This window comes from Crocodylus porosus, unplaced genomic scaffold, assembly GCF_001723895.1.
Source record: "Crocodylus porosus isolate Cpor-Errol unplaced genomic scaffold, CroPor_comp1, whole genome shotgun sequence".
NCBI lineage: Eukaryota > Metazoa > Chordata > Crocodylia > Crocodylidae > Crocodylus > Crocodylus porosus.
Window position 1 is genome coordinate 45,396,081 of NW_017728906.1, and position 22,253 is coordinate 45,418,333.

The following is a 22,253-nucleotide window of genomic DNA, read 5'->3' on the forward strand; positions in this document are numbered from 1 at the left end:
ATTGTTCCGTTGGGCTGCCTATGCTGCATGAAGCTGGAGTATGCAGAACTAGCTGTATGTGGCAAGCAAAAGTGAAGCCAGCCAAAGTTGAAGTTGTCCTAATGAAGTTCCATTTTGTGCAGAATAAAACAATCATGACTACTGGGAATTGCTGGCTGCAGGGAGAAAGCCAGGGCATGTAAGGATCAAAAGGGCTGTGATCTCTTTAAGGAACAATGCAGTGCTGATCTGCAAGAAAAACATGCTGGGTTTCACCAACAGCAGCATAAAAAACTGCTCACCTGCCCTAGGACTGTAAGAGGGCATCATATGAAATATGGCTTTTTGTCATAAATTGGTCTAATCACTCATATATGAAGTCATCACATCACAGAGAATTCGCCAATGGATGTCTCCATCTGGTAAGACGACTAGATTGAGAGCCCCTTCATGCCTTGGCAGAATCCTAGCTAAAACTGAGGGATTGATGACAATGACAATGACAAATGTTACATTGTTAAATGGGACAAAAATCAATTAAATACAGTAAACTGTATCAACTGTCATGTTTCAAAGTGAAAATCTCTGCAGCAAGTTGGGAAGGGGATAGGACAGTTGCCCAAACCCCAAGAGACCAGTTATCTATCAGCTCAAATGCTCACTCATAGAAGGGCCACTGATGTTAAACTTCCCACATTGTACTGCCAGAAAGGGAGCTTTACAGTTTGGGAAACTAGGTTGACTAAAGGGCTTGATCAAGACAAAAAGAAATGGGTGGCAAGAAAGATTCCAAAATAATGGAAGACTCCTAGAAGATAAATCATTTGTCGAATTCTAGATTCCTGTTCAATACTCCCCAAAGCTGAATGGCTCCATATATGTGCAACATGACTTAGTACAAATTTCAAAGAATGTAAGTGGCAAATAGCATGATTTAGCTTCCAAAGAGAGAAAGAAGTACTGAAGCCAAATTATACTTCCTGGTGCCCTGAAATATATTCCCCTGCTCCAGAGGTAGCAGTTCACAGAAACTCCCCTGGAGAGACAGTCTGATGAGAAGCAGAACACAGACGGCAGAATTCTAATAAGGACTCCCATTCATCATTCACAGCAGTAGATGGATATAACTTTATAAGCTGCAGCTATTTTAAATTCTAGGAGCAGGAGAATATTTAAAAAGTCCATCAATTAAAATATAATTAAAAATTTGAATAAAACAGGGAAAACTTCGGTAGCCAAATAACTTAAACATTTTAAAAGATTCTCAGGAATTAAAAATATATAATTTATTTTGTACTCTAGTAAGTTACATTACATTTTAGAAAATGATATGGTAGAATATTAGGTCCAATGAAACTCAATAACCCTTCCTGTTCCTTGTGGGAATTTGGAAAAGTTTACCATGCTTAGCTTTCTTGAACTTAAGATGTTAGGTTCAGCTACTCTCACTTGAATATTTTAATATCCTTCTCATTAAGAGACTTTAGAACCACTTTTGGTAGGGTAGTGTAGCTTAACCTCTCCCTTTCACCCCAACTTAGCAGGGATGCACTTGAAGCACAGCATAAGGGAGTCAGAGAAGGTACTCCCATCCCTGGAGCAGGAAGGCTAAAAGAAAATCCCAGAGCAAGCAGGGGTCAGTGGAGTTATTTGCATCAGTTATGTCACCTTCAGCAAATGGTGATTCAGTCCTAGTAGACCCAAGAGAAAGGAGCAGAAAGGACAACAGATGTGGAAAGTGAAAGTGAAAATTACCAAGTAGATTATATTTTCCGTTTAAGAAGAAACTTAAAGATGAAATGGCCAGAAATAAATGCAAATTCGTATTTCAGCATATCGGATAGAAGAAACAGGAAAGGTAAGTTATTGCATCTACTGAATCATCATCACAGTGGAGAATAGGAACAATGCCAAGAAGATAAAATAGTTTCGTTGTATGCCTTCATCAGAAAGGGTATGGAGAAAGAAGTGTTTCGATGTTTAGTTTGTTGCTTTTATATAATAAAGATGAGAGCCTCTGTCTAAGGTTGAATTGTCCAAAGATGTACCAGGAAAGGGAGACCAACAGAGTACTCTCACTGTTAACACTGAATCGAAGACAGAGGGATGCTAAGGAAACACAAAAACCCAAACTGCAGAGAATCACCAAGGCCATCATCAATGCAGCTATAAATTGTGAGCAGAGTTTCTGAACAGGACATCATATTCCAACACCCATGTTTCTGAAAGATTTCATCAGGTGGATTTCTTCTGAACTAGTTTACAAGCCAGATGGACAAGGGTGGACAATGGAAAAGGGCACTAGCTAATAGAGGATACATGGGCAAAGCTAGGGATGACAGGGGAAGCTGTACAACTCCAAATGCTCTCTGTTCCCAAATGCAGACACATATCTGCTATTGTGGGAGGCTGCGTGGAAACCACCTGCCTTTTTTCTACGTTTCCATGGTAGCTGAGGCAGCTGACAGCAGAACAGTTAGCATATTTCTCAGACCTACTTGTCTGTCATGAGGTCCTGCCACGGCAAGAAGATATTGGACAGGAAGTCCCAGACCTGGCCATCTTCTCTAAAAGCACGTGAAAGACAGACATTGTGGGCAGATGATTTTATCTAGTACTGGTTGCACTTTGTTCAGGGAGGCGTGTTTGTTGTGGCTGGGGCCTCAAGGACTGTTTGATCAGTAGAATGATCACTAGAATAAAAATGAATTAATTTTTGGCCTTATGGAGAGGCTGTAATATCTATAATATGTGTACCAACTAAAAAAACCTGACATTTTTAATTAACATTAGTCTCTTTACTTAACTTGTAATTTCAACTATATACATCTATACGTGGCTACATTGCCTACTTTCCTAGCCCACGTGTGTGCTTGTTCCACAACACTGCCTTATCCTGTCACCCCATAAAGCAGATTCTAGTGGCATTGGTTCCCACAACCAACATTGCAGCTTGCCTTCTTCATTTTTATAATGGCCATTTGACCCTTTGGCAACATAAAGCAGTTAGTCAGTCTTTGTATCCACCATGTTTTCCCCTCACTTTGCCTTCAGAGGTGGTAACAGAATATCATTGCCCACTTTTTACTTTTTATTTGAATTTTTCCATTTGATATGGGAAGTTCGGTAAACTAGTATGATACTTCTTGCATTTCTGATCGGGGTGTTGACTCCAGATGATTTCTTTCTCTCTCATCATTCCCCTCATGGACAGTTCTTTCAATGTTCATCAGATATTTTCTGTTTCTTCTATAAAACAACTCCTTCCTTGGTTTCCATGATATAAGACTTGGTAGTTGTGTGGTACTTAATCACCTTTTTAGTTTTCCGTGTCTAGTTCCTGCTAAGGTGTATTAAGGACCTCTAAGTCTTGCAGTGGTTCTTTCTTAATTTTTATTTCTGTAGCTTAGCACATCTCGCTGGACTGGAACATATCTTCATTTATAGGTGCATACATACTGTCCCTACCTGGCCAATAAATGGCATCTCAGATCTCTTTTTTACATTACTGTACTCTTAAATTTCTTTCATGAATAGTAGCTAAGTTCTCCCTTTTGAGGCTCTCTGGCACTATGATTTTCAATTTTAAGGACAAGTTAATTTTGTAAACTTAATTCCTCTCTGCAAAACCAGTAGGCATCCACCGACAGAGCTAACTCTTTTTTTTTTAAACATACTAAAGTACTTCAGCACTGGGGGTGCCATAGGCAGTTCCTTCAAAAAGTCTGTATGCCATCTCATGCTTTGGCATCCAGGCCAGTTCACCAGTTCTTGCCAGTACTATTGTGTTAAATTAGCGGTTATTGTAGATGCATGTGGAATAAATTTACCCTGCTAAGTTATCTATTCTTTACCCAAAAAAGTAACCAGCCTTTGCAATTCAGTCTTGCAGGTTCTGTGACCATTGTTGCAGCAATTTTTGAGTTATCGGGTGTTCTTGTGACAAGTAATGATTCAAATATTTTCTCAGTCAGAGCCACTTTGCATTTGTTCCTATTCAGCCCGATTCCTTTCGCAACATCTGTCCAAAACTCTGTTCTGCACTTCTCTTCATGGTCCCTACATAAGCATATCATCTGTATGTCTACCAGACTGTCAAATGTCACTTGTATTTCTCCTGACTACGCTTCAAGAGCTAGACACCAAAAGGAAGAGGGGTAAACATATACCTGTCGAAAAGCATACTGAATCTGCAAAGTCTAGAGCTTTTGTCATCTAGCTGTACTTGATACTACCAGCATCAAAGACAGTGAAAAATCTACCTTCTGCTTACCTGTGATTTCTTCTACATTAAGCAACTGAAAGCATTCTCTCCTTATTGTTTTGTTTGGATCCAAGCATGCTTATATCATGTCTCCCTGGTTTGCTCACAATATCTATAGGAGCTTGCACTTTTGCAAAAAGTTCTATACATTGTAATTCTTTTGTATTTTTTTCCTTATTCCATAATGCTATGGAATTTTACAAGGTGCCTGTATTACACGTGGCACTTGTAAGTTTAACTTTACGGTGTGTTTATCTGGCAAGAACTTTAAACCTTCAAATATCTCGTATTTTCTAAGTATACAGTTATCTTTTCCTTCTTTCTTTACTACATCAACTCTTTGCATTACATTCAAACTTACCACAGCTAGTAGGTGCAGTATGGCTTGTTTCAAATGCTACCACCCAAAATCCCAGGAATGCTCTCTTATTCCAGTACCCAGAGGATAAATTAAATTTACCATATACTTGCATTTTTCCCTTGTGCTGATTAATAACCAAATACTTGAGCTGCGAAGTGGCTCAGCTGTTAAATCATTATACAATTTTAGAGACATCACATTGGTCAGAGCCCCTTTATCAAGTTTAAATCTCACTATAACAGTTAAACAGATTTACTTACCACTCGTCAGAAGGCTCAGCACTTATCATACCTAGATATAGCTCATATGATTGCTTATGCTTCTTCAAGGATAAAAATCTGCTTCCTTTAGTGGGGAACACGATGATAAAACAATTACCTTTGCCATATCTATGGCATTCTGGCCCATGTTCAGGACCGTTTCTTCCAGCATAACTATAGCCACATTTAAAACTACCTTTTAGCGCCTCTAACCTATTTTCATTTCTTTTGGTCTCAGACTTTTATTGGCAAAAGGATACCAACTGGCCGCTGACTTTATAACTGAGTATTAAATATGAGCTTATCTGGAAAAGTGCACGTTTTTCCGGTTCACCCAGTCCTTTCAATTTTTTGCCATCATTTCCATTGCTTGCCATATCTACAGCACATCCAAGAGTTAAGTCAATCTCTCCTGAAAACCTTGCATGCAGTGAGTCTGATAAGATTTCTAATGAGGGATTCACACAGCCCCCAAAATTCACAAGTTTGTGCTGGCAGTTTTAATTTAGTCATATATTGGTTTATATTTTCCCGTACTGCGTGACTTCTCATGACAAATTTATGTCTCATACGTCATGTTTTTTTTACTTGGTATGCCTCAAATTTATTAAGATTTGCATTTTTCTCTCTCTGTTGGGATTTTAAAAATGAAACGTGTTAGATATTGCTTTCACCCCTTCACCTGCCATATGCAGAAATAATGGTTTGCAGTAGGGCTGTGCAAAGCTTCAGTTGCTGATTCAAGTCGGAGGAGATTCGGCCCGATTCAGCAGCTGAATCTCTGAATCCAAATTGAATCAACCAATAAAAAGGTCTGAATCAATTTGAAGTCTCTGAATTGATTTGGAAAAGATTTGAAGGAGTTTCAGGCAGTCCCTGCTCGCTGCCACAGGGAGCTGGACCCAGGCTGTGTGCTGCTAAGTAAAGGGGGGGGGCTGATAGAGAGAGGAGGGGACCATGGGAGGGCCCACTGATGAAGGGCAGCCATTGATGGGGCTGGGAGAGCAGGCAGGGGATGGGGCCTGTTAGATTCAGAGATCTGGCCAATTCAGCAGTGGCCAAATCTCCAAATTGATTTGGGACAGTGATTTGAATCACCGAATTGAATCACTGTCCCCTGAATCAGCCAAAACCAAATCCAAAGCAAATACTAGCTGCTTCTCACAAGCCTAGTTTGCAGCTTTCCACATTTTGGTCTGCACCACTTGAATTGAGGTACTAAACCAAGTGAGTCTACTATACTTCATTGCCTTCTTTTGTCCCTCTCCACACAACACATCTGGTGACTTTGGTTCCCACTTAAAAGTCCTTGCTGTCATTACAAATGACATGGAGAAGTTTTGATTTGCTAGTATTAGTCCCATTACTTTTAACCAAAGGTTTCTTGCATAGCCCTGGGAATAGTGAATTTGGAAGAACATAGAAGCCAGCCACAATGCCAGTCTAGTGCTGGAGGGCTCAGATCTGATGTCCCAGCAAACATCCACTACAGAAATTTCTCTCATGTTAAAGTACTTGCTTTGTGATGCCTTCAACCTATGGTGGCTTTAGCAGCATCTATGGAAAAAAAACACCTGCACTGCAGCTACTGGTCGTTCAGTTTCTTCTAAAGAAATCTTTTAAGATTTCACTGATAGGATCCTCTGAATAAAAACACTTAGAAGAAATAATCTTATCCCAGCTACACAAACTGGCTGCCTTCACTTCAGGAATTTGTGGAGAATGGAGGAAGGAGGGGTAGCATGTGAAATATTTGAGGTTCAGGTTTAGTCAAACTATCACCATATTATCTTGAGTATAACATGGCCCTAGATCAGATACACACTTTGCTTTTGAAAGGCACAATGAAGAAAAAAAAGATGTTTCCTTGAAAATACTGGTAAGTAGCAATACATATCTGTATAGGAGCAGCTAGGGAGCCCAGTGAGATCATTATGTTCCTCCCTATAGAGCATGTGTGGTATTACTTTTGCTTTTCCCTGGCAGAGGCACAGGTAGCAGAAGCTGCTTTTACCATATGTCTTAGGTTATAGTGTATGCTTCAATTCTAGTTTTTGGGAAATAAGAGTTCATCTTGTACACAAGAAAATAAATTTGCCTGCTAAGCCATTTGGCTTTTTCTGGGAAGTTCAATTCAGAATTTAGTACACTGTCAAAAGAAAAGGAAAGAGATAAAAGTGAGCCTAATTTGACTTTGGAGGGCAGGTTATCTCCAGCAGCTCTTTCTTGCAAGATCTGAAACAACTTTCAGCTAGCTATATGTGAACTGTCTGCCAGTTTTTCCCCTCAGAACTTCAGACGTGTCCAGAGAAAAGATTCCCCCCTTGCTTTTTCTGGTTTGGGAGTCCCTCCTTAGACTGAAAACTTACTTTCCTCTAAGGAAGAGTTTGATAATTTTGAAAGCCTGTTTTTTTTCATTTCTTCATGGCCCTCTTGAATTTTTTTAATTTTTTTCTTTTCCATTTCAGCAGGGGTCTTAGTTGTGGATGTGAGCTTGCTTTTTTTTTTTTTTTTTTTTTATATTTCTCTGCTTTCTTTGTTCAGATTCCAGCTAAAAATAAATAAAATCCATGATGACATCTGAGGAAGAGAACTAGATATAATTATTCCCCCAAGGAGAGACCTGGATAGAAGACAGAAATCTGTCCGCCTTACAAAAAGTTGATCACAAATTTCAGAAACATGCTGTCAGTATATTCTCTAGTTCAGAAGGAAAGAAAGCCATGACCAACTTAAAACAAGCTCAGTGAGCATTGCTCCACCTGGGAAGCATTGAGATGGGAAGACAGACCTCAGAGACCCTTCAGATTTGCCTCATGTACAAAGAAAATACTCTAGGAGACCCACCAGCTTATCACTCAACTCTGGCTCCCCTTAATATTTCTGAAAATATTAAGCACCAGTGCTCTAAGCTACCATGAGTACTTCATGAAGGAATAGATCATTTGATTTATTGCCAAAAAGATGAGAACAATGCACTTTTATAACACGGCAGAACTAGCCAATGAGAACACAGTATAGAATGCTTATTTAATGTCATAGCTTACTGTGTCACACTCATACATGCCATATTTTGATTTGATCTTTTCAATTTTTATGGGCTTTTCCTCAAATAGTGCATGTTAAAAACATTTCTTTTTTTTTCTTTTAGCACTTCCTATCTTCAGGTTTTTTTGGTTCTGTTTCAGCACATTCTTTGCAGCATGGCCCATCCTAACTACTGCAGTTCATTTCCTCATGTTCTTTTTCAATTATTAATTCTATGGCACTAGTACCATATTGCTCCTGTTATAGGCCCACAATTTCCTCCTCCCCCCACTCCCAAGAACCATAAAAATTACCTGACACACACATGGAGTTAACCTATAATTGGAACAAAAGGATTCTATTGCATAGAGCAGGTGACACTGCGCCATGAAAATGGCTGGCTCTTAAGGGTGCCATGCAGGATCATTCATTCCACCCCTACCGTGACAAGATTCCATGTAGTGCCACAAGATTTTAGGTGGAAGACAAGAAGATAAGCTTTGGGCACAATTATCTTTGGTAGAGTGGTGGTGCTCAACCTGTGGCCTGTGGGGCTCCACACAGTGCAAGTGTGGGAGCAGTAGTGGTATTACCTGTCTCTGTTCTGAAACCCACCAAATTCCAGGCCCATGGGAAGCCCCACAGGCCTGATGACTAGACTCCGCACGCCAAATTCCACCAGTGTGCCAGGTTGTTCTCTGGCATCTGGGGTCACTTCAACATGCCAGACTGCACCCATGGGCCAGTCCTGTGCCATTCATTCAGTCCACAGGGATGGAAGGTTGAGCACTATTGGTACAGAGAATACCCTTATGTTCACATTTTTAGTCCATTTAACTCATTTGGATTCTGTCTTGAATTATTTGATTCCACTGTGGGATTCTGCAAAAGCAATGGCAGTTCAGAAGCTTTCTCTGTAGTTATTAACCTCAACCTAGTGAAAAGGCTGCTTTCCTTAAAATTGAATCTGAAAACTTGGAGCCAATAATGTACATATATAGAGGCCCAATCTGAGATAAGGAAGGAAATCTACTGATCTTGGCAATATATAGTTTGAGCGAGGGCAAAGATCATGGGTTCTAAGTGGTAAGTAACAGGGGATCAATTCAAGGAGGAAACAGACAGAAAGAGAATGAATTACTGCAGTGACCAACAAAACACAAATTTAGCTATGCCATTTTGGAGTAGAAAGAAACAAGAACAAGGCGGCCAAACAGGAGGTCTAAATGAAGACTGACATATAGCTCAAGATTTTGCAAGGCCGAATTGGAATGCCTTCTTTCCAAAGGCGCTTGGATGCTTTATCTTGCTGGGGTTATTTGACCCCAGCAGACTTCCTGCCTATGGCAGGGAGGCTGGCTTGATGATCTTGCAAGGTCCCTTCCAGCCCTTAATGTCTATAAATATATGAAGTCATAATAATTTCAAAAGGTCCAGACAGTTTTTAGACCACAAATTGATGGCTGGTGAAGTATAAACAATCTAACCCAGTCAGTCTATGGGACCCAAGCCATTTTTCTTCCATGCACTTGGTCTGGTATCACCCACAAAAAACTTTGCTTCCCACATATTTCCTGGACTATAACAGCTACATCACTCCTTAATGCATCATAGCTGGTCTTCATTATTTTTTCCTCACTTAAGCAGGCAGGTGATGCACAGGCAGTAGGTTTACATCTGCTGCCATGTAATCTTTTCTGATACATGTTCCTCAGGCCAAAATTCCTGCCCTTTTCTCTCACCCCTAGATAGAGTGAGGGTAGATGGATACAAATGCCAGAAATACAATATGAGAAGGTGGAAGAGAGGCAGAGAGACTACACTGAGGACAGCTAGGAGTAAAGGAACAAAAAAGGTGTGTGGGAGGGAAGACAAAGGATGAGAGCTAGGAAGCCTGTGGAAAGGGATGCGAGGAAACTAAGAAGGAAAGTTGAGTAGAATAAACACAGAACAGCAAAGAGTAAGCAAAGCTTAGCAGAACAGAAAACTTGTGAGGACAAAAGTGGAAGCTTTAAAATAGATCTCCTCCTTAGGGGGAAAAATTAGGCTTTTAACAAGGTAAATCCTGATTTTTTTACATTGCACAGCTCAGTATACCGGCAAGCACTTCACATACACACTCTCATTTTGTGAAGTGCTGGCTCAGATATTCAGTGATACATTCTCTCCTTATTTGTATGCTTTAATGAGCAGTAAAGTATTTGATGCTGACATTTAAAGGATCTAGATTTGAGTGAGAGCCATTGAAACGAATGGGGTCATACTTCCCTGTTTCAGGCTCTCTGAAAATTCAGTCAGCTACCCCTGCTACTTACACTCACACTATGTTTTGAAGGTTTGCTTCATCCCAAGAACTAGCTTATTTAAAAAAATATGGGGATAAAACCAAAAAACAGTTGACATGTCTTTCTGGATTACACCGCTTAATCCAGGCCTGCTCACCTGCCAAAAATTACCTCTCAAATATTGATACACATTTTCTTGTATTTACTTATTACATGCAATGAATACCTCACTGTACTATTTGTCTTTACAGGGAATAATGTTCTCATTTTTCATTCCAAAAGCAGGAATGGGTTTCATTTGTTCGCTGCTGACAGCTAAACCAAGTCCCTATCTGAGCTGCTCTGACTCAGCCCCCTTTGCAGCCAGAAGTTATAGGCTGGAAGCCATTGGAAGCACTGTGCCAATATGGAGAGCTACAAATATAAAACCCGTTGGATCCCACCTTTCTTTGAAGAGCTTTTCATTGCAGTGCTTCAACTGTATAGAGTACAACTGCCTTCCAGCTAAAGTGTTACTATGATACACTTCAGAATGATCTCCATTTCACCCAGGGTCATTTTTATATAGTTCAGGTTGATTTGTAGTGCAGTAGCATTCTCTCTTATCTGTCCACTTAATTTTTAGTGCTATAAAGTTGTTCAATATACTATAAATGTTAAATCTATCCATGACCTTAGTTATTGGCACCTATAAGTATGTATTCTGTCAAGATACCTTGATAGGACCTGGCACCACCATTTTACAGAATCTGACTACATAGGACACCTAAGATTGGAGTACATCTATACTACCCATTTGAACTACTTCCAGTACAGGCAGTCCTCCAATTATAACGTTTCGAGTTACAATGCTTCCCCACTTACAACGTTTATAAATTGAACTGTTTCAACTTTATGACACCAGTTTTGACTTTATAACGCTTGATCTGATGTGACAGCATGCCAGCAAACAAGTTTGCTGCGTCGCTCATCTCCCTGGAAAATATCTGTCCAAACTTACTTGGATGCTTTAAGAAAGCAGACAGGATTTCATAAAAACCTGCAGCCAAGACTCCTGAGAAGACGCTAGCCAAGAACCCTTTAGAAAGTCCAACCAAGGGCCTTTCAAAAAAACCAGCAAAGTCACCTCAAAGAAGTCTTTCCAAATCAATATGATTGCTATTTATAATGTAAATATATTAACGTAGCTATATTACTCATCTATAATTGATTGAGTACAAAATTCTGGGGTATTTTTGGTGAAAATAGGGTACTGGAACCAATCCCCCACTTATAACATTGTTTCTCATGACAAAATTGGTTCCAAATTACAACTTTTCAACTTAAGACGTGGTTTTTAGGAACCAATTGTGTTGTAAGTCCGAGGCCTACCTGTATAACATCACAGGTTCTACAAAGGATAATAAACATGTCATCTAAAGAAGCTTCTTCCTGCCCTAATCTTTAAACCAATTAAAAAAAATTAGCAAATCTTATGAAACTTGCCTTTTTTAAAAGCAAACTGTTAAAATGACTATAGGTTCCATTACTTTTTATGTATTCAGATTTTTTTCAGTGTTAAAAAAGGACTAAAGTTGAATTTACCTCATCTTAATCACAAAAAGCAGTTTCTCCCTATTTGGTGGATAATACTCACCACATTTGCCCTTTTCCTTTGCACTATACAAGAGAGATTTTTCAAAAGTAAATGATAGCTGTTCAACAGATTATTTGATTATTTCAGGACCTAGGGATGTAAAAATCACCCAGAACTGCTTCATTTATTATTTATAGTCTGTCTAGTGAAAGTAAATAATAAATCCATTCATATCACCATATCCTTAATTTTAAAAAGAAACAAACCAAAACCGCTTATTTTACACCGCTCCTTTTGGGATTAGGTTCTCCTCCCCCCCTCCACTTTTGGTCTGTTCATAATTTTCCTGTAAGGTTTCCTTTTCCTTTCCAACTCATTTCCTACACCCATGCCCACTTGTCTTCAAAGCCATGTTTTAATCTTGGGATAAATTATGAAGTAATCAACCATTTCCTCTTCTTTCAATTTTCCCGAACAAATGAATGCCATTGCACCTCAAGTAAGCCTTTTAAAATTATCCATTTCTCAATCCATAGTTTTAATACTTCCTCACTAGTATCATGCAACCATGTTATTAATTTCTTTGGAGATTTGCTTCACTGAAATGCAGCATCTTTATTCCAAGGAACCTATTCTTTACTATGCTGAATTCAAATTCTTTGCAAAGGGGTATGAAGTTGTCTTCTTAACACGTTGGGAACTTCTGAGCCATGTTTTTCAGTATACACTATCCAACATGCATCTATGAGTACAAAGACGTATGTAGCCATGTTACTCTGAAGTCAAGCAGAAAGTAGGGCAACATGACATCTCAAAAACTTGTTCAAAGGCGTAAATTTTCATAGGTGACAGCCTTTGTTGAATGCACCTTTTTAAATGAGTCTTTAAACACACCATGCTGCCTTGCTGCCTGCCTGACATGCATTCGAACTTGTTTTCATGGACCCCAATACTAGTGCACGTGAACATGAACACTAGTGGATTTAGTCTCAGAGCACCCATGTAAGATAGAGGCGTTAACTCATTTTACACATGTAACACAAGGTACAGAGAGATTAAATGAGTTGTTGAGAAGTTTTTGATGGGGTCAGAAATGAACCCGTAATTTCAGTCTTCAAGCAGAATGCCTCAAACAGAAGACACCCGTCCCTTCCCTGCCTAATATACAAGTCATTTGGTTTCCAAGCTTCTCAATGTTTAGGAGCTTATTTGGGTTTCCTAAAACTTTGTGGTCAAGACCAGATACTGACTGCTATATGCCATTTCTTTTTAATTCCCTTTATCCTTTACCCCAACTTGTTTGCTGTTACTTTCTATTCATCATAAATTTCTCTCTCTCTCGTTTTATGAGCACTTTTATGTGCACGTCTCCCCCCATCTCTCCTGTATGATTTGTACTCCGATGCTCTGGAGAAGGAGAAGGGAAGGTCAATGCGGGTGCTTGGGGCTTTGTAGTACTTCAGTATCAAAGGTCAGGGTCTGGAGTACTGATAATTATGAAGGATCAATCTAATGGTCTGGGGCATCTCTGAGACATTTTTATAAGGAAGAACTGCCTATTAATTCTATTACACTGTGACGTATTTTGCTGGCCAAAGCAATTTGTAACAATAAGCAAATGGGCCAATCATTCACTTAACTATTGTACATCTGTTGAGCTCAAAGACTGAAAAAGAATATAGGTTGGTTTTGGTTCCTGACTCCTGCTCAGAAGTCACTTTTCTTCACAATTTTAGGGCTCAGAAGTAGAGATCTACTTAATTTGCAGCTTATAGATTTTATGGAAACCGCAAAATCCAGGATTGTCCATGAAACAACAACAAATAAACCTTAACAAAAATAAAATACTAGCTCCCTGGTGGGAGCTATCCTCTTGTCCCTTCTCCTCCTGCTGGGGCCTCTGCCAATCAGCACTGAGGGACAGGGCCAGAAGAAGAGCAGACAGCTGTCAAGATGGCAGCTGCCCCCTAATCCCTCCAGGGCCTCTTTACTAATCAGCGCTGATGGGCATGGCCACTATGAAACTGGTAAGTACCACCACAATTTAAATAGACCCCTACTTATAAGCATTCAGACAGCATGACACTGTATACCAGGTGCCTCATATTTTAAAGTAGCAAAATATTGTTATACTGTTAATATATTACAATTATGTTAACTTGTGTCTTTTTAATAAAATTGAAACAAAAAGTACTCTAAATTACAGCAGTTTATAGAGCTAAAACTGTCCACATCTCAGAAGCATACTGTAATTGAGATAAAAATTATAACTGCAAAACACTGAAGCTTCATAGCCATTTAAAGCAGCAAAAAACTTCAGTTAGGTTGCTCAGTAGTCTCTGATCTATTTTGACTCCAGCTTCATTGCTGTAATAAAAACTTTTTTTCATAGAATGTGAGACTATCTCCTTTCCAAGTGAAGAAAGAAGCTACAAAGACCTTTGGTTAATACAGATTACCCCTTTTCCTGGTTAGTTTCCCTAGTAATAGAGACAAGAAGATCTTTTGTTGTCTTTTGCATCTGAGATTGGTTTTCTTGCCTGTATTCAGATTTAAAACTACCATAAATGTGTAGATTTTCAGCTGCAGCACAGCATCTCAGGATTACAGTATTTATGACTGCACAAAATATATAATTAAAAAAGCAATTTGTAGAATTGGTTATCAAAAGATGCTTCTCATTTTAAATGAACCTCAAATATTTGCTTCCTCACTCCTAGTTTATAATTTGGCTGGCAAGAGTGTAAGAGTTGTCATACCACCTTTTTAATTGCTATCCGTTTTTGTTTAACAGCTGTAAATGATTCTTATCAATTTTTTTTTTTTTTAACTATGGCAAAACTGTACTTAGCCAAGCTGTACTGATTCTTGATTAAACCAGACTTTCTCCTTTTGAAATTACAAACATAAGAGGCAATTGTTTTTAGTTATTATTTTTCAAAATATATTATCTGCACACTTTATGCCTGTAACACCTCACATTGATTACAGGAAAATATAACAATGCAATCAGCAAGGGTAACCCACTAGGAATAAGAATTCTGTTCATTTGATGCAGAGCTTTATGCATCAGTCACCTCTGATCGATAAGAAAACTATACACTTTGAAATTCAGATTTAATGTGTTTTCAAGGAACTGCTGAGAAAGAATAGGAGCAACTTAAAATAAATACTGCAATAATTCATACTGAAAATTGTTACAGTGATATACTGTAAAGTTGTCCTAAATAAACCTAGTGCTTCAAAAATTTTACCAATGAATTTGTATTACAAAATATGTGAAAATACAATAAAATACCACAAACAATGTCCTTTTTGGGTCAACAATGACACCAAGATGACTAGCTCTTATATTTAGTTTGTTAACTGTATGTATTGAAATATACAAATCTCAGTTTGGTTGAATTCTAAATACCATCCCCACTCAACTGTATGTTTACCTTTCTCATCCCTCCTCTAAAACTACTGCCAAACCTTCTGTCAAAACCAGTATTTTTCTAAGACCTTTATGTTTAGCCATTACTTATTTTCTACTACTATGTTTTGGCAGCAACTATTTATTGGTCTGTTATTGCAAAAAGTGCAATATAACAATAAACCAGTCTGAAGGTCATTTTATATCTTGAGGATACATACCATATATTTCTTTAAAAATAATCATACTTTTGTAAGCAATACTTTACAGTAGACACCTCAAATCTACCATAGATGTAAAACTTAAAACGAGAAAAATTTAGGCTCTAAATCTTTATACACATATTTATATTCAGATTTCTATATATATTATATATATACACACACACAAGAGTATATATAAAATATATATAATCAGATTCAAAAACTGAACAAAAACTGGGCACTGTACATAATATCTTTTTAAAACTCAAACAATAGAAAAACTTTAAACATTAAACAATTTTAATAAAAGTTTCTGTACAATGCTAAGCAGTTTTATTTACATATAGAAAATGTAATAGGAGTAGTGTTTGAAATTACAGAACTCCTTAAAATTTCAATGGCAGGTAATCTGGAAAAAATAACAGCATTCCATTCACAAATATTTTCAAGCAATAAATATGTATTTATAAATAGTGTAAATTTACATCAAGATTAGAAACAAAAATCACAAATCTGAAGTTTATTCCTTAGTCTATGTGCAACCCATTTATCTTTGTGACTTGGCTGTTAATTTTTTTAAATTTTATTTAGGAACCAAAAGTGTAACCGTTGTGGTTTCAAAACAAGACAGAAAAACATAAAAACAGTAAAAAATTTATCACCTAACTTTTCACATTAAAAAAAAATGTTGCCCAAAGAAAGACTTAAAATTTCTAACTACCTTACAAAGAAATGACCAGCTAAGCTAGTACTTATTCCAAGGGAAATTCTGAAGGGGAAAATGAATGAAACCAACTCATCAGCCCAGAAACAGAGAAATACAAAAGAGGTGGTCTTCAAGTCAGTAGTCTGTATAATGTTGCCAGTTTTGTCAGATATATACAAAACATGGAATTATTTTTTTTTTTGAAGTACAGCTGGATGAGCTTTATTTGTTTTGAGTTCTGGAGTAGGAGGCAGTGCTCTCTCCTGTCCAGTTGGTTGACACTCCGCACTTGGAAGGTTGCATAGACACAGCTTTCAGCCAGCAGCCTTACGGGATAGCTACAAAAATCAGTGGTGCAGAACTGGGTCACTTCCTGAATATCAGAAAAATATTCATTTAATGTCCATGGAAAAATGTCAAGATGAGGAGGATGGCAATGGAGGAGCCTGAAAAAGAAAATATATTAGATTATCTTTCCTACAGTGGTATAAAGTTCAAATTATTCATTCAATATGTGTGCAAACAATATGTACTCATGTCGTTTAAATGTTGTACAATTAGCTTTATGTTTGAGGGTTCTTCATTTGCATGCTGTCTTATATTTTCCTGCACATACAATCACAACATGTATTTTACATTTAGAGTATGTCAATAATACCACCCATCGTGTAGTACAGGGGTGCTCAACACCTGGCCCACAGACCAGATCCCGGCCCTCCCCAGTGCTGCATCATCCAGCCTGCGGGGCTCCCCACAGGTCTTAAAACAGAGGTGGGCAAAATACAGCCTGCAGGGACCCTAAAAAAATTTGGAAAATTAATATTTCTCTGCCCTTCATTCCTGTCAAAAACGACCAGCTTCTTCCCTGCTGGCGACCAGGGGATCAGGGCTGTGCGCTGCCCCCTGCCTATACTGTGAGGCTGGGGGGCACAGGGTGGGGAGCCAGTGGGAGCACAGGGCCCACACTGGTGTCCCAGGGCCAATGCCAGCAGGGCCCAGAGCAGGGTGGCAGGAACGCGGGGTCCCAGCCAGCAGAGGCTCTATGGAGCCGGGCCAGCTCCCTACTGGTGCAGCCCAGCCCAGCTCCACGGACCCCTGCCAGCCTGTGCCCCACTCTGAGCCCCACCAATGCTGGCCCTGAGACACTGGTCCCAAGATGGTGACCAGAGGGTGGGGCACCTGTCAAGGCGCAGGACTACCCATGCAGCCCTCAACAGCCTGCCAAAACTGAGTAAGCAGCTCTCTGCTTAAAATAATTGCCTGCCCCATCTTAAAATTTGATGGCAGGGGAGCAGTGGCATTGCTTTCCTGCTGCTAAATTTCTGGACCTGTGGAGAGCCCAGGGCTCTGATCTTGATATGTGGGGCTGGGTGGGAGTAGCAGAGGGCCCAGACTTAACTGTCACACACAGGACCCAAGATCCCAGCATACAGAGCTTGATCCTGGTGTGCAGGGCTGAGTGGGGTGGCACCAGGTGCTAAAGTTTGATCCTGGTGTGCATGGTCCCAGGGCTGAATTCTGGTGTGCAGTGCCTGTGTGGGGCTCGATCCCAGTGTGCAGAAGCCAGCCAAGGCTCCACAGGGCTGGGCAGAGAAAGCAAGGGGCCTAAATCTTGGTGCACAGGGCTTCACCCAGGCTGTGAATCATCTGGCCTGTAAGGCCAAAAGCTTGTGTATCGCTGATGTAGTGTAGTGTAGAGATATCCAAGTTAGCTTTAAAATAAGCCAACTTGGGCCTGGAAGCAGTCTAGCCAGGGCAACATGGAGAGCCACGCAAATTAACATACTCTATTTTTTTGTTCAAAGCTACTTGGCTATCAACTATACTTCAACCCTTTTATCTTTGGCCACAGGCAGGGTTGGCAAGTCACAGAAACAAGTTCTTGGGCGGTAAGAAGTCCTCCAAATGTCACCACTACCTAGTGACTTATGATACATACATAAATCTACAGGATGGCCATGGAGAGAGCCTGAGACTTCCCCACACAAAAACAAGGAAGTATCCATGAGAACATGGTAGTAATGGCACCCTGTGTGGATAAGAACCTGGGTCTTGTTCATTCCTAGCAATTTGTGGCAGAAGTTTGAGTCCAAATGACATTTGACCATTCGATTCAAAGCCTTGGTTGTGCCACACCACCATTAAGACATGTCCGCATTGATTTCTCTTCACCAGGTCTTGGAGGATTCCTTACAAAAGGCTGATTTTCCCCACAACAAACAACACCAGACTCAGCCGTAAAACACTACCTGGCACCAGGCTGATTCCCTTTTGTCCACCCAAACATACCACGTCCTCTTCATTAAACGTACTGAGGTAACTTGTTTCTGTGACTTGCCAACCCTGTTTGCTCCCTCTGCAAAGACTCAACTTGGCTTGTCAACACTGACGCTTCTTTCTTCTCTCCTCAGTTGTGACTACACTTACTCTTGACACCAGCCACATCATCTGTTCTTTAAAAGGTGATGTTCACTCTTAAAATGATACTAATAATGGCTCCCAAAGGCTGAAGATACTAGCTATGGGGTCCAAAAGTCAAAATCTTTTTACTTCAGGCTCAGATAAAATAATTTAAAAATCAACACAGCAATTACTTAGGTGAACATAATATTAAAAATAGAACTTGCCTCTACACAACCCTTCCTGCACAATTCTCTCCCTCAGAAATATGCGATAACAGGCATTTGCAGGATTTCTGATGTTCATCATTTTAGTACCAGAGGACTTCACAAAAATTAATGGGTCTGATCTTTTAAGCATGAAGTGGAGGTCAACAATGTTGGTTTCTGTTAGACTAACAGAGGGGGTGAATTGCACAGGAGAACAAGAAGTCACCAGCCCAAAGATAGTTTAACCTTAAAAATAAGGTAAGTAGTGAGCTTTGAGCTAAATCAGTCTAAATAAAGTGAAAAGCAGATCTCCAAACACTTTTTGTTGCACCTAGAAAGGCATCAAAAGCCGTAACAATTTCTGGGTTGCATATTCAATTACAATTCTAAATTCTCAAAACACTTTCTCCAGTTATTGTTTACTTTGCTAAGGAGGCAAGATTTGTCATGAATAAATCCAGCACCACACACACACACTGTGTTCAGCCACGCCACCTGACCTGCCTGCAACTACAAAACCTAGAGAAACATACAGGTAATCATGCACTGGTACAAACTAACAGGCTACAACGTACAGCACAAGTCTGCAGACAGATATGGACCTGGTCTTTTTTGCTCTGTATTAGAAATGCAAAGGAGACCCCACATCAAAGAAAAAATTATTTGAGAACATCCACTTGCTCAGTAGGAAAACAAGGCTGATTTAAGGTTTTTAGTATACAGAACATCTTGCAGCTGTACTGACTTCCTACCAGACCAATGTATTAGAGTTGCTCTTGAAATTGGTGCTAGTGTCTCCAACTTTTATTGTCCTCATTCTTCCTCACTCTCGATTTAACCATTATGATTTTCAGATGGTCTCGCATGGATTTTTAAAGCCACGTCTTTATGAATTGCAACAGTCCCTGCAAACTCAATGGGACGTTCTGGTAAATTATTGTACTTTTTCCACAGATTTCTATCCCATCAATTTTCTTTCCCTGTAAAAATTAAATAATCAAATACCTCCATTTGAAACAGACAGTCGATAGTGCTCTAACACAACGGGCACCAAGATGGTAGAAATGCTTTACAAATCAGAGAGTTACGCAGCCACTTATTGATTTGACTTACTAATGTAAATTGGTCATAGACATGCATCAAGTCCTCCATTTTGTACTGTTCTAGCACCACAAAGTTTTCCAGGTTTGCGCTTATCTTTCGTGCACAGTCTTGGCAATGTACAATGTAAGTCTTCCGAGAATTGCTCTCACTTGTGACAAAAAGCAGATCAAAGACTTCTACCTGTTGAATGAGAAACAGAAAGCAATGTTAAGATCTCACTTTGGAAAGTTACGAAAAATAAAGCTTGCCTGGTTTGGTATTTACATCCTGACTTTAAGGGTCTGCAGAAAATAAAAATAACGATAGCCAGTGAAAATCCAAACTTCTAGGATTCAGACACAGGATAAGGTACTCTCTTTTATTCAATCCAGAGAGGTAATGCTACTATTAGTATTTTAAGATGTTTGGCTAAATGACACTCGGAAAGGGACAAATCTTTCCCCAGTATTAACTAAGCAAGTTTCACATTCTGAGTGACATTTACTCCTATAATCCTTACACGCCTGTAAAGAAAGCTAACTTAAAAGCCTTATTCTACCTATTTTGCAGAGCTGGGTAAAGACTGAAATTAAGGGCAATATTTCCCCCATCTACTGATCTTCAGTCGCCTGTTTTTGGGTGCTTAGCCTGAGACAACCTGTCAGCCAGATTTTTTTCAGAGCTGTTAAAATACTGCTTTTCATTTGGTCTTCAAAGCTGCTACCCAATTCTTCAAAACAATATATTATTGAACACTAGGGAGACTCAAATTGCCAAGCAAGAATGACATGTTCTGTGAAGATGCCACACTGCAGCTGTTTGTCTATTTCAGTGGTCAGAAACAGGCCTAAAGACTTTAAAAATGGAGCCCAGTGTATCAAATTCAGTGTAGATGGACTAATTTAAGAATCTACCCTAATGGAAAAATAACTTGCTTTCTTACTGCAAAAACAACTATAACATATATCTAGAAGACTTGCTTGTAAGCTCTTCTGGAAATGGTACTGTGTCCTTCTTACATATAGAATGCCTAGCAGACTGTAGGGTATACTGCAACTCAAATAAGATATAGAAAATTAACAAGAAAAACAGCAGCAATAATGGAAGACAGCTAAAAATAGAAATAAGGAACAATTTGAATCGGTAAGGCTTTTTATTTAATTCTACTGACCTCGCAAATGCTACAGTAATGAGCTGGCTCATCCTTTGCTCGCCCATGCCAGACGATCTCTTTTCCTGCAGCAATTAGAGCTTCCCTTAAAGTCTGACACTGTTTGAGTGTTCTTAACAGGCAATACCTATCACAGAAATCAGAATGAAATAAATGTACAAACATTTCCACTGTGTTTAGCTAACAGTTGTACTTTGTGTAGATTTATTCAACCCAAATGCCCCATAATAGTTGGTACATTTTAACTGGAACACTTACATTCTTGAAACACAATACAATAACAGTGTTTTCTATTGTAGCTTGTATCTACATAATTCCTTGGTTTGTAACTTTATCAGCCAGAAAGTCTGGCTGATTTATCAAGCTAAAATTAACTGTTGCATTATGTCACCAATCCAAAACACTGAAACAAACCTTCCTAAAATAACCAGCTTCTAGTTACCCCAGGTTGGCAAATTTAAAGTTCTGGTAAAAACTATGGTGCACAGTCTGGAAATGAAAGTGATCTGTAGCTACCTATCAGAAATGTATACTATTGAACTGTCCCAACTAGCAGAGAAACCAAACACACAACTCTCAGAAATCTGCAGAAAAAGTGTCTAAAATGCAAGCACATTTTACCTTTACTACACTCATCACACCAACGAACAAAAGAAAGTTTAAGTGCTCCCAAATTATTTACAACTGTTTGCAATACTTAAATGACCAACTTCCTCCCCCCTCATTTGTAAAGCAGTTAATTATTTTTCTTTCCAGTGCTGCATGAGCTACAAAGGTTCTCAAAGATAATGAAAATGGGCAAAATCAGTCCCATATTTCAAAACTTTAACATATAATTTACAATAATTTTTAGCTCTCAACTACAGCATGCATTTGAATTGCAGCCTTTAATTTTCTCCTCTAAAGGGTGGCTACATTACAGACATATTAGCCATTGAAGAAAGACTGGAAAATGTAAGGAGAAGCAAAAATGTTGGATAGAAAACAGAGTGAATAAAAGTTTTGCCTACAATTTCTTTTAGACTTCTCTAGTTCTTTTTTTCTCTCCCCAATTTAGTCTTAAATTGCTAGTGTACATGCTTTATGTACTTGTTTCTTCTGTGTATTCCAACTGGTTAAAAGAATTTCAGATTTTACACAAAGATTATTCTGGAAAGATATTTCACACTTAAAATTGTCTAAGGTCTTATTGGAATCTTTACTGTACAAATTTCATAAACTATCAACACTACCCAGTTACACTGAGCTTCCAGAAAAAAGCTGAAATGCTCTTCTAGGTAATTCTTCTCTATTAGGTTTTACAGTTTGAAGTCA

General features: G+C 38.9%; 1 protein-coding gene across 6 annotated transcripts in view; it reads right to left on the reverse strand.

Annotated features, from left to right (window-relative positions):
- Nucleotides 1–14,857: 14,857 nt before the first annotated feature.
- Nucleotides 14,858–22,253, reverse strand: part of KDM6A (lysine demethylase 6A) — a 176,430-nt gene continuing 169,034 nt past the window's right edge. For 4 of the 6 annotated variants that reach the window (XM_019529051.1, XM_019529050.1, XM_019529046.1 and 1 more), the window contains 3 exons: nucleotides 20,940–21,066; nucleotides 19,799–19,969; nucleotides 14,858–16,522 (listed from right to left, as the gene is read on the reverse strand). In XM_019529051.1, the coding sequence (XP_019384596.1) occupies nucleotides 16,493–16,522; nucleotides 19,799–19,969; nucleotides 20,940–21,066 (328 nt within the window). In that variant the 3' untranslated portion in view covers nucleotides 14,858–16,492. Of the gene's footprint in view, nucleotides 16,523–18,703; nucleotides 18,932–19,798; nucleotides 19,970–20,939; nucleotides 21,067–22,253 lie in introns of those variants that run through there. The other 2 variants (XM_019529047.1, XM_019529048.1) reach the window with 2 other exon arrangements.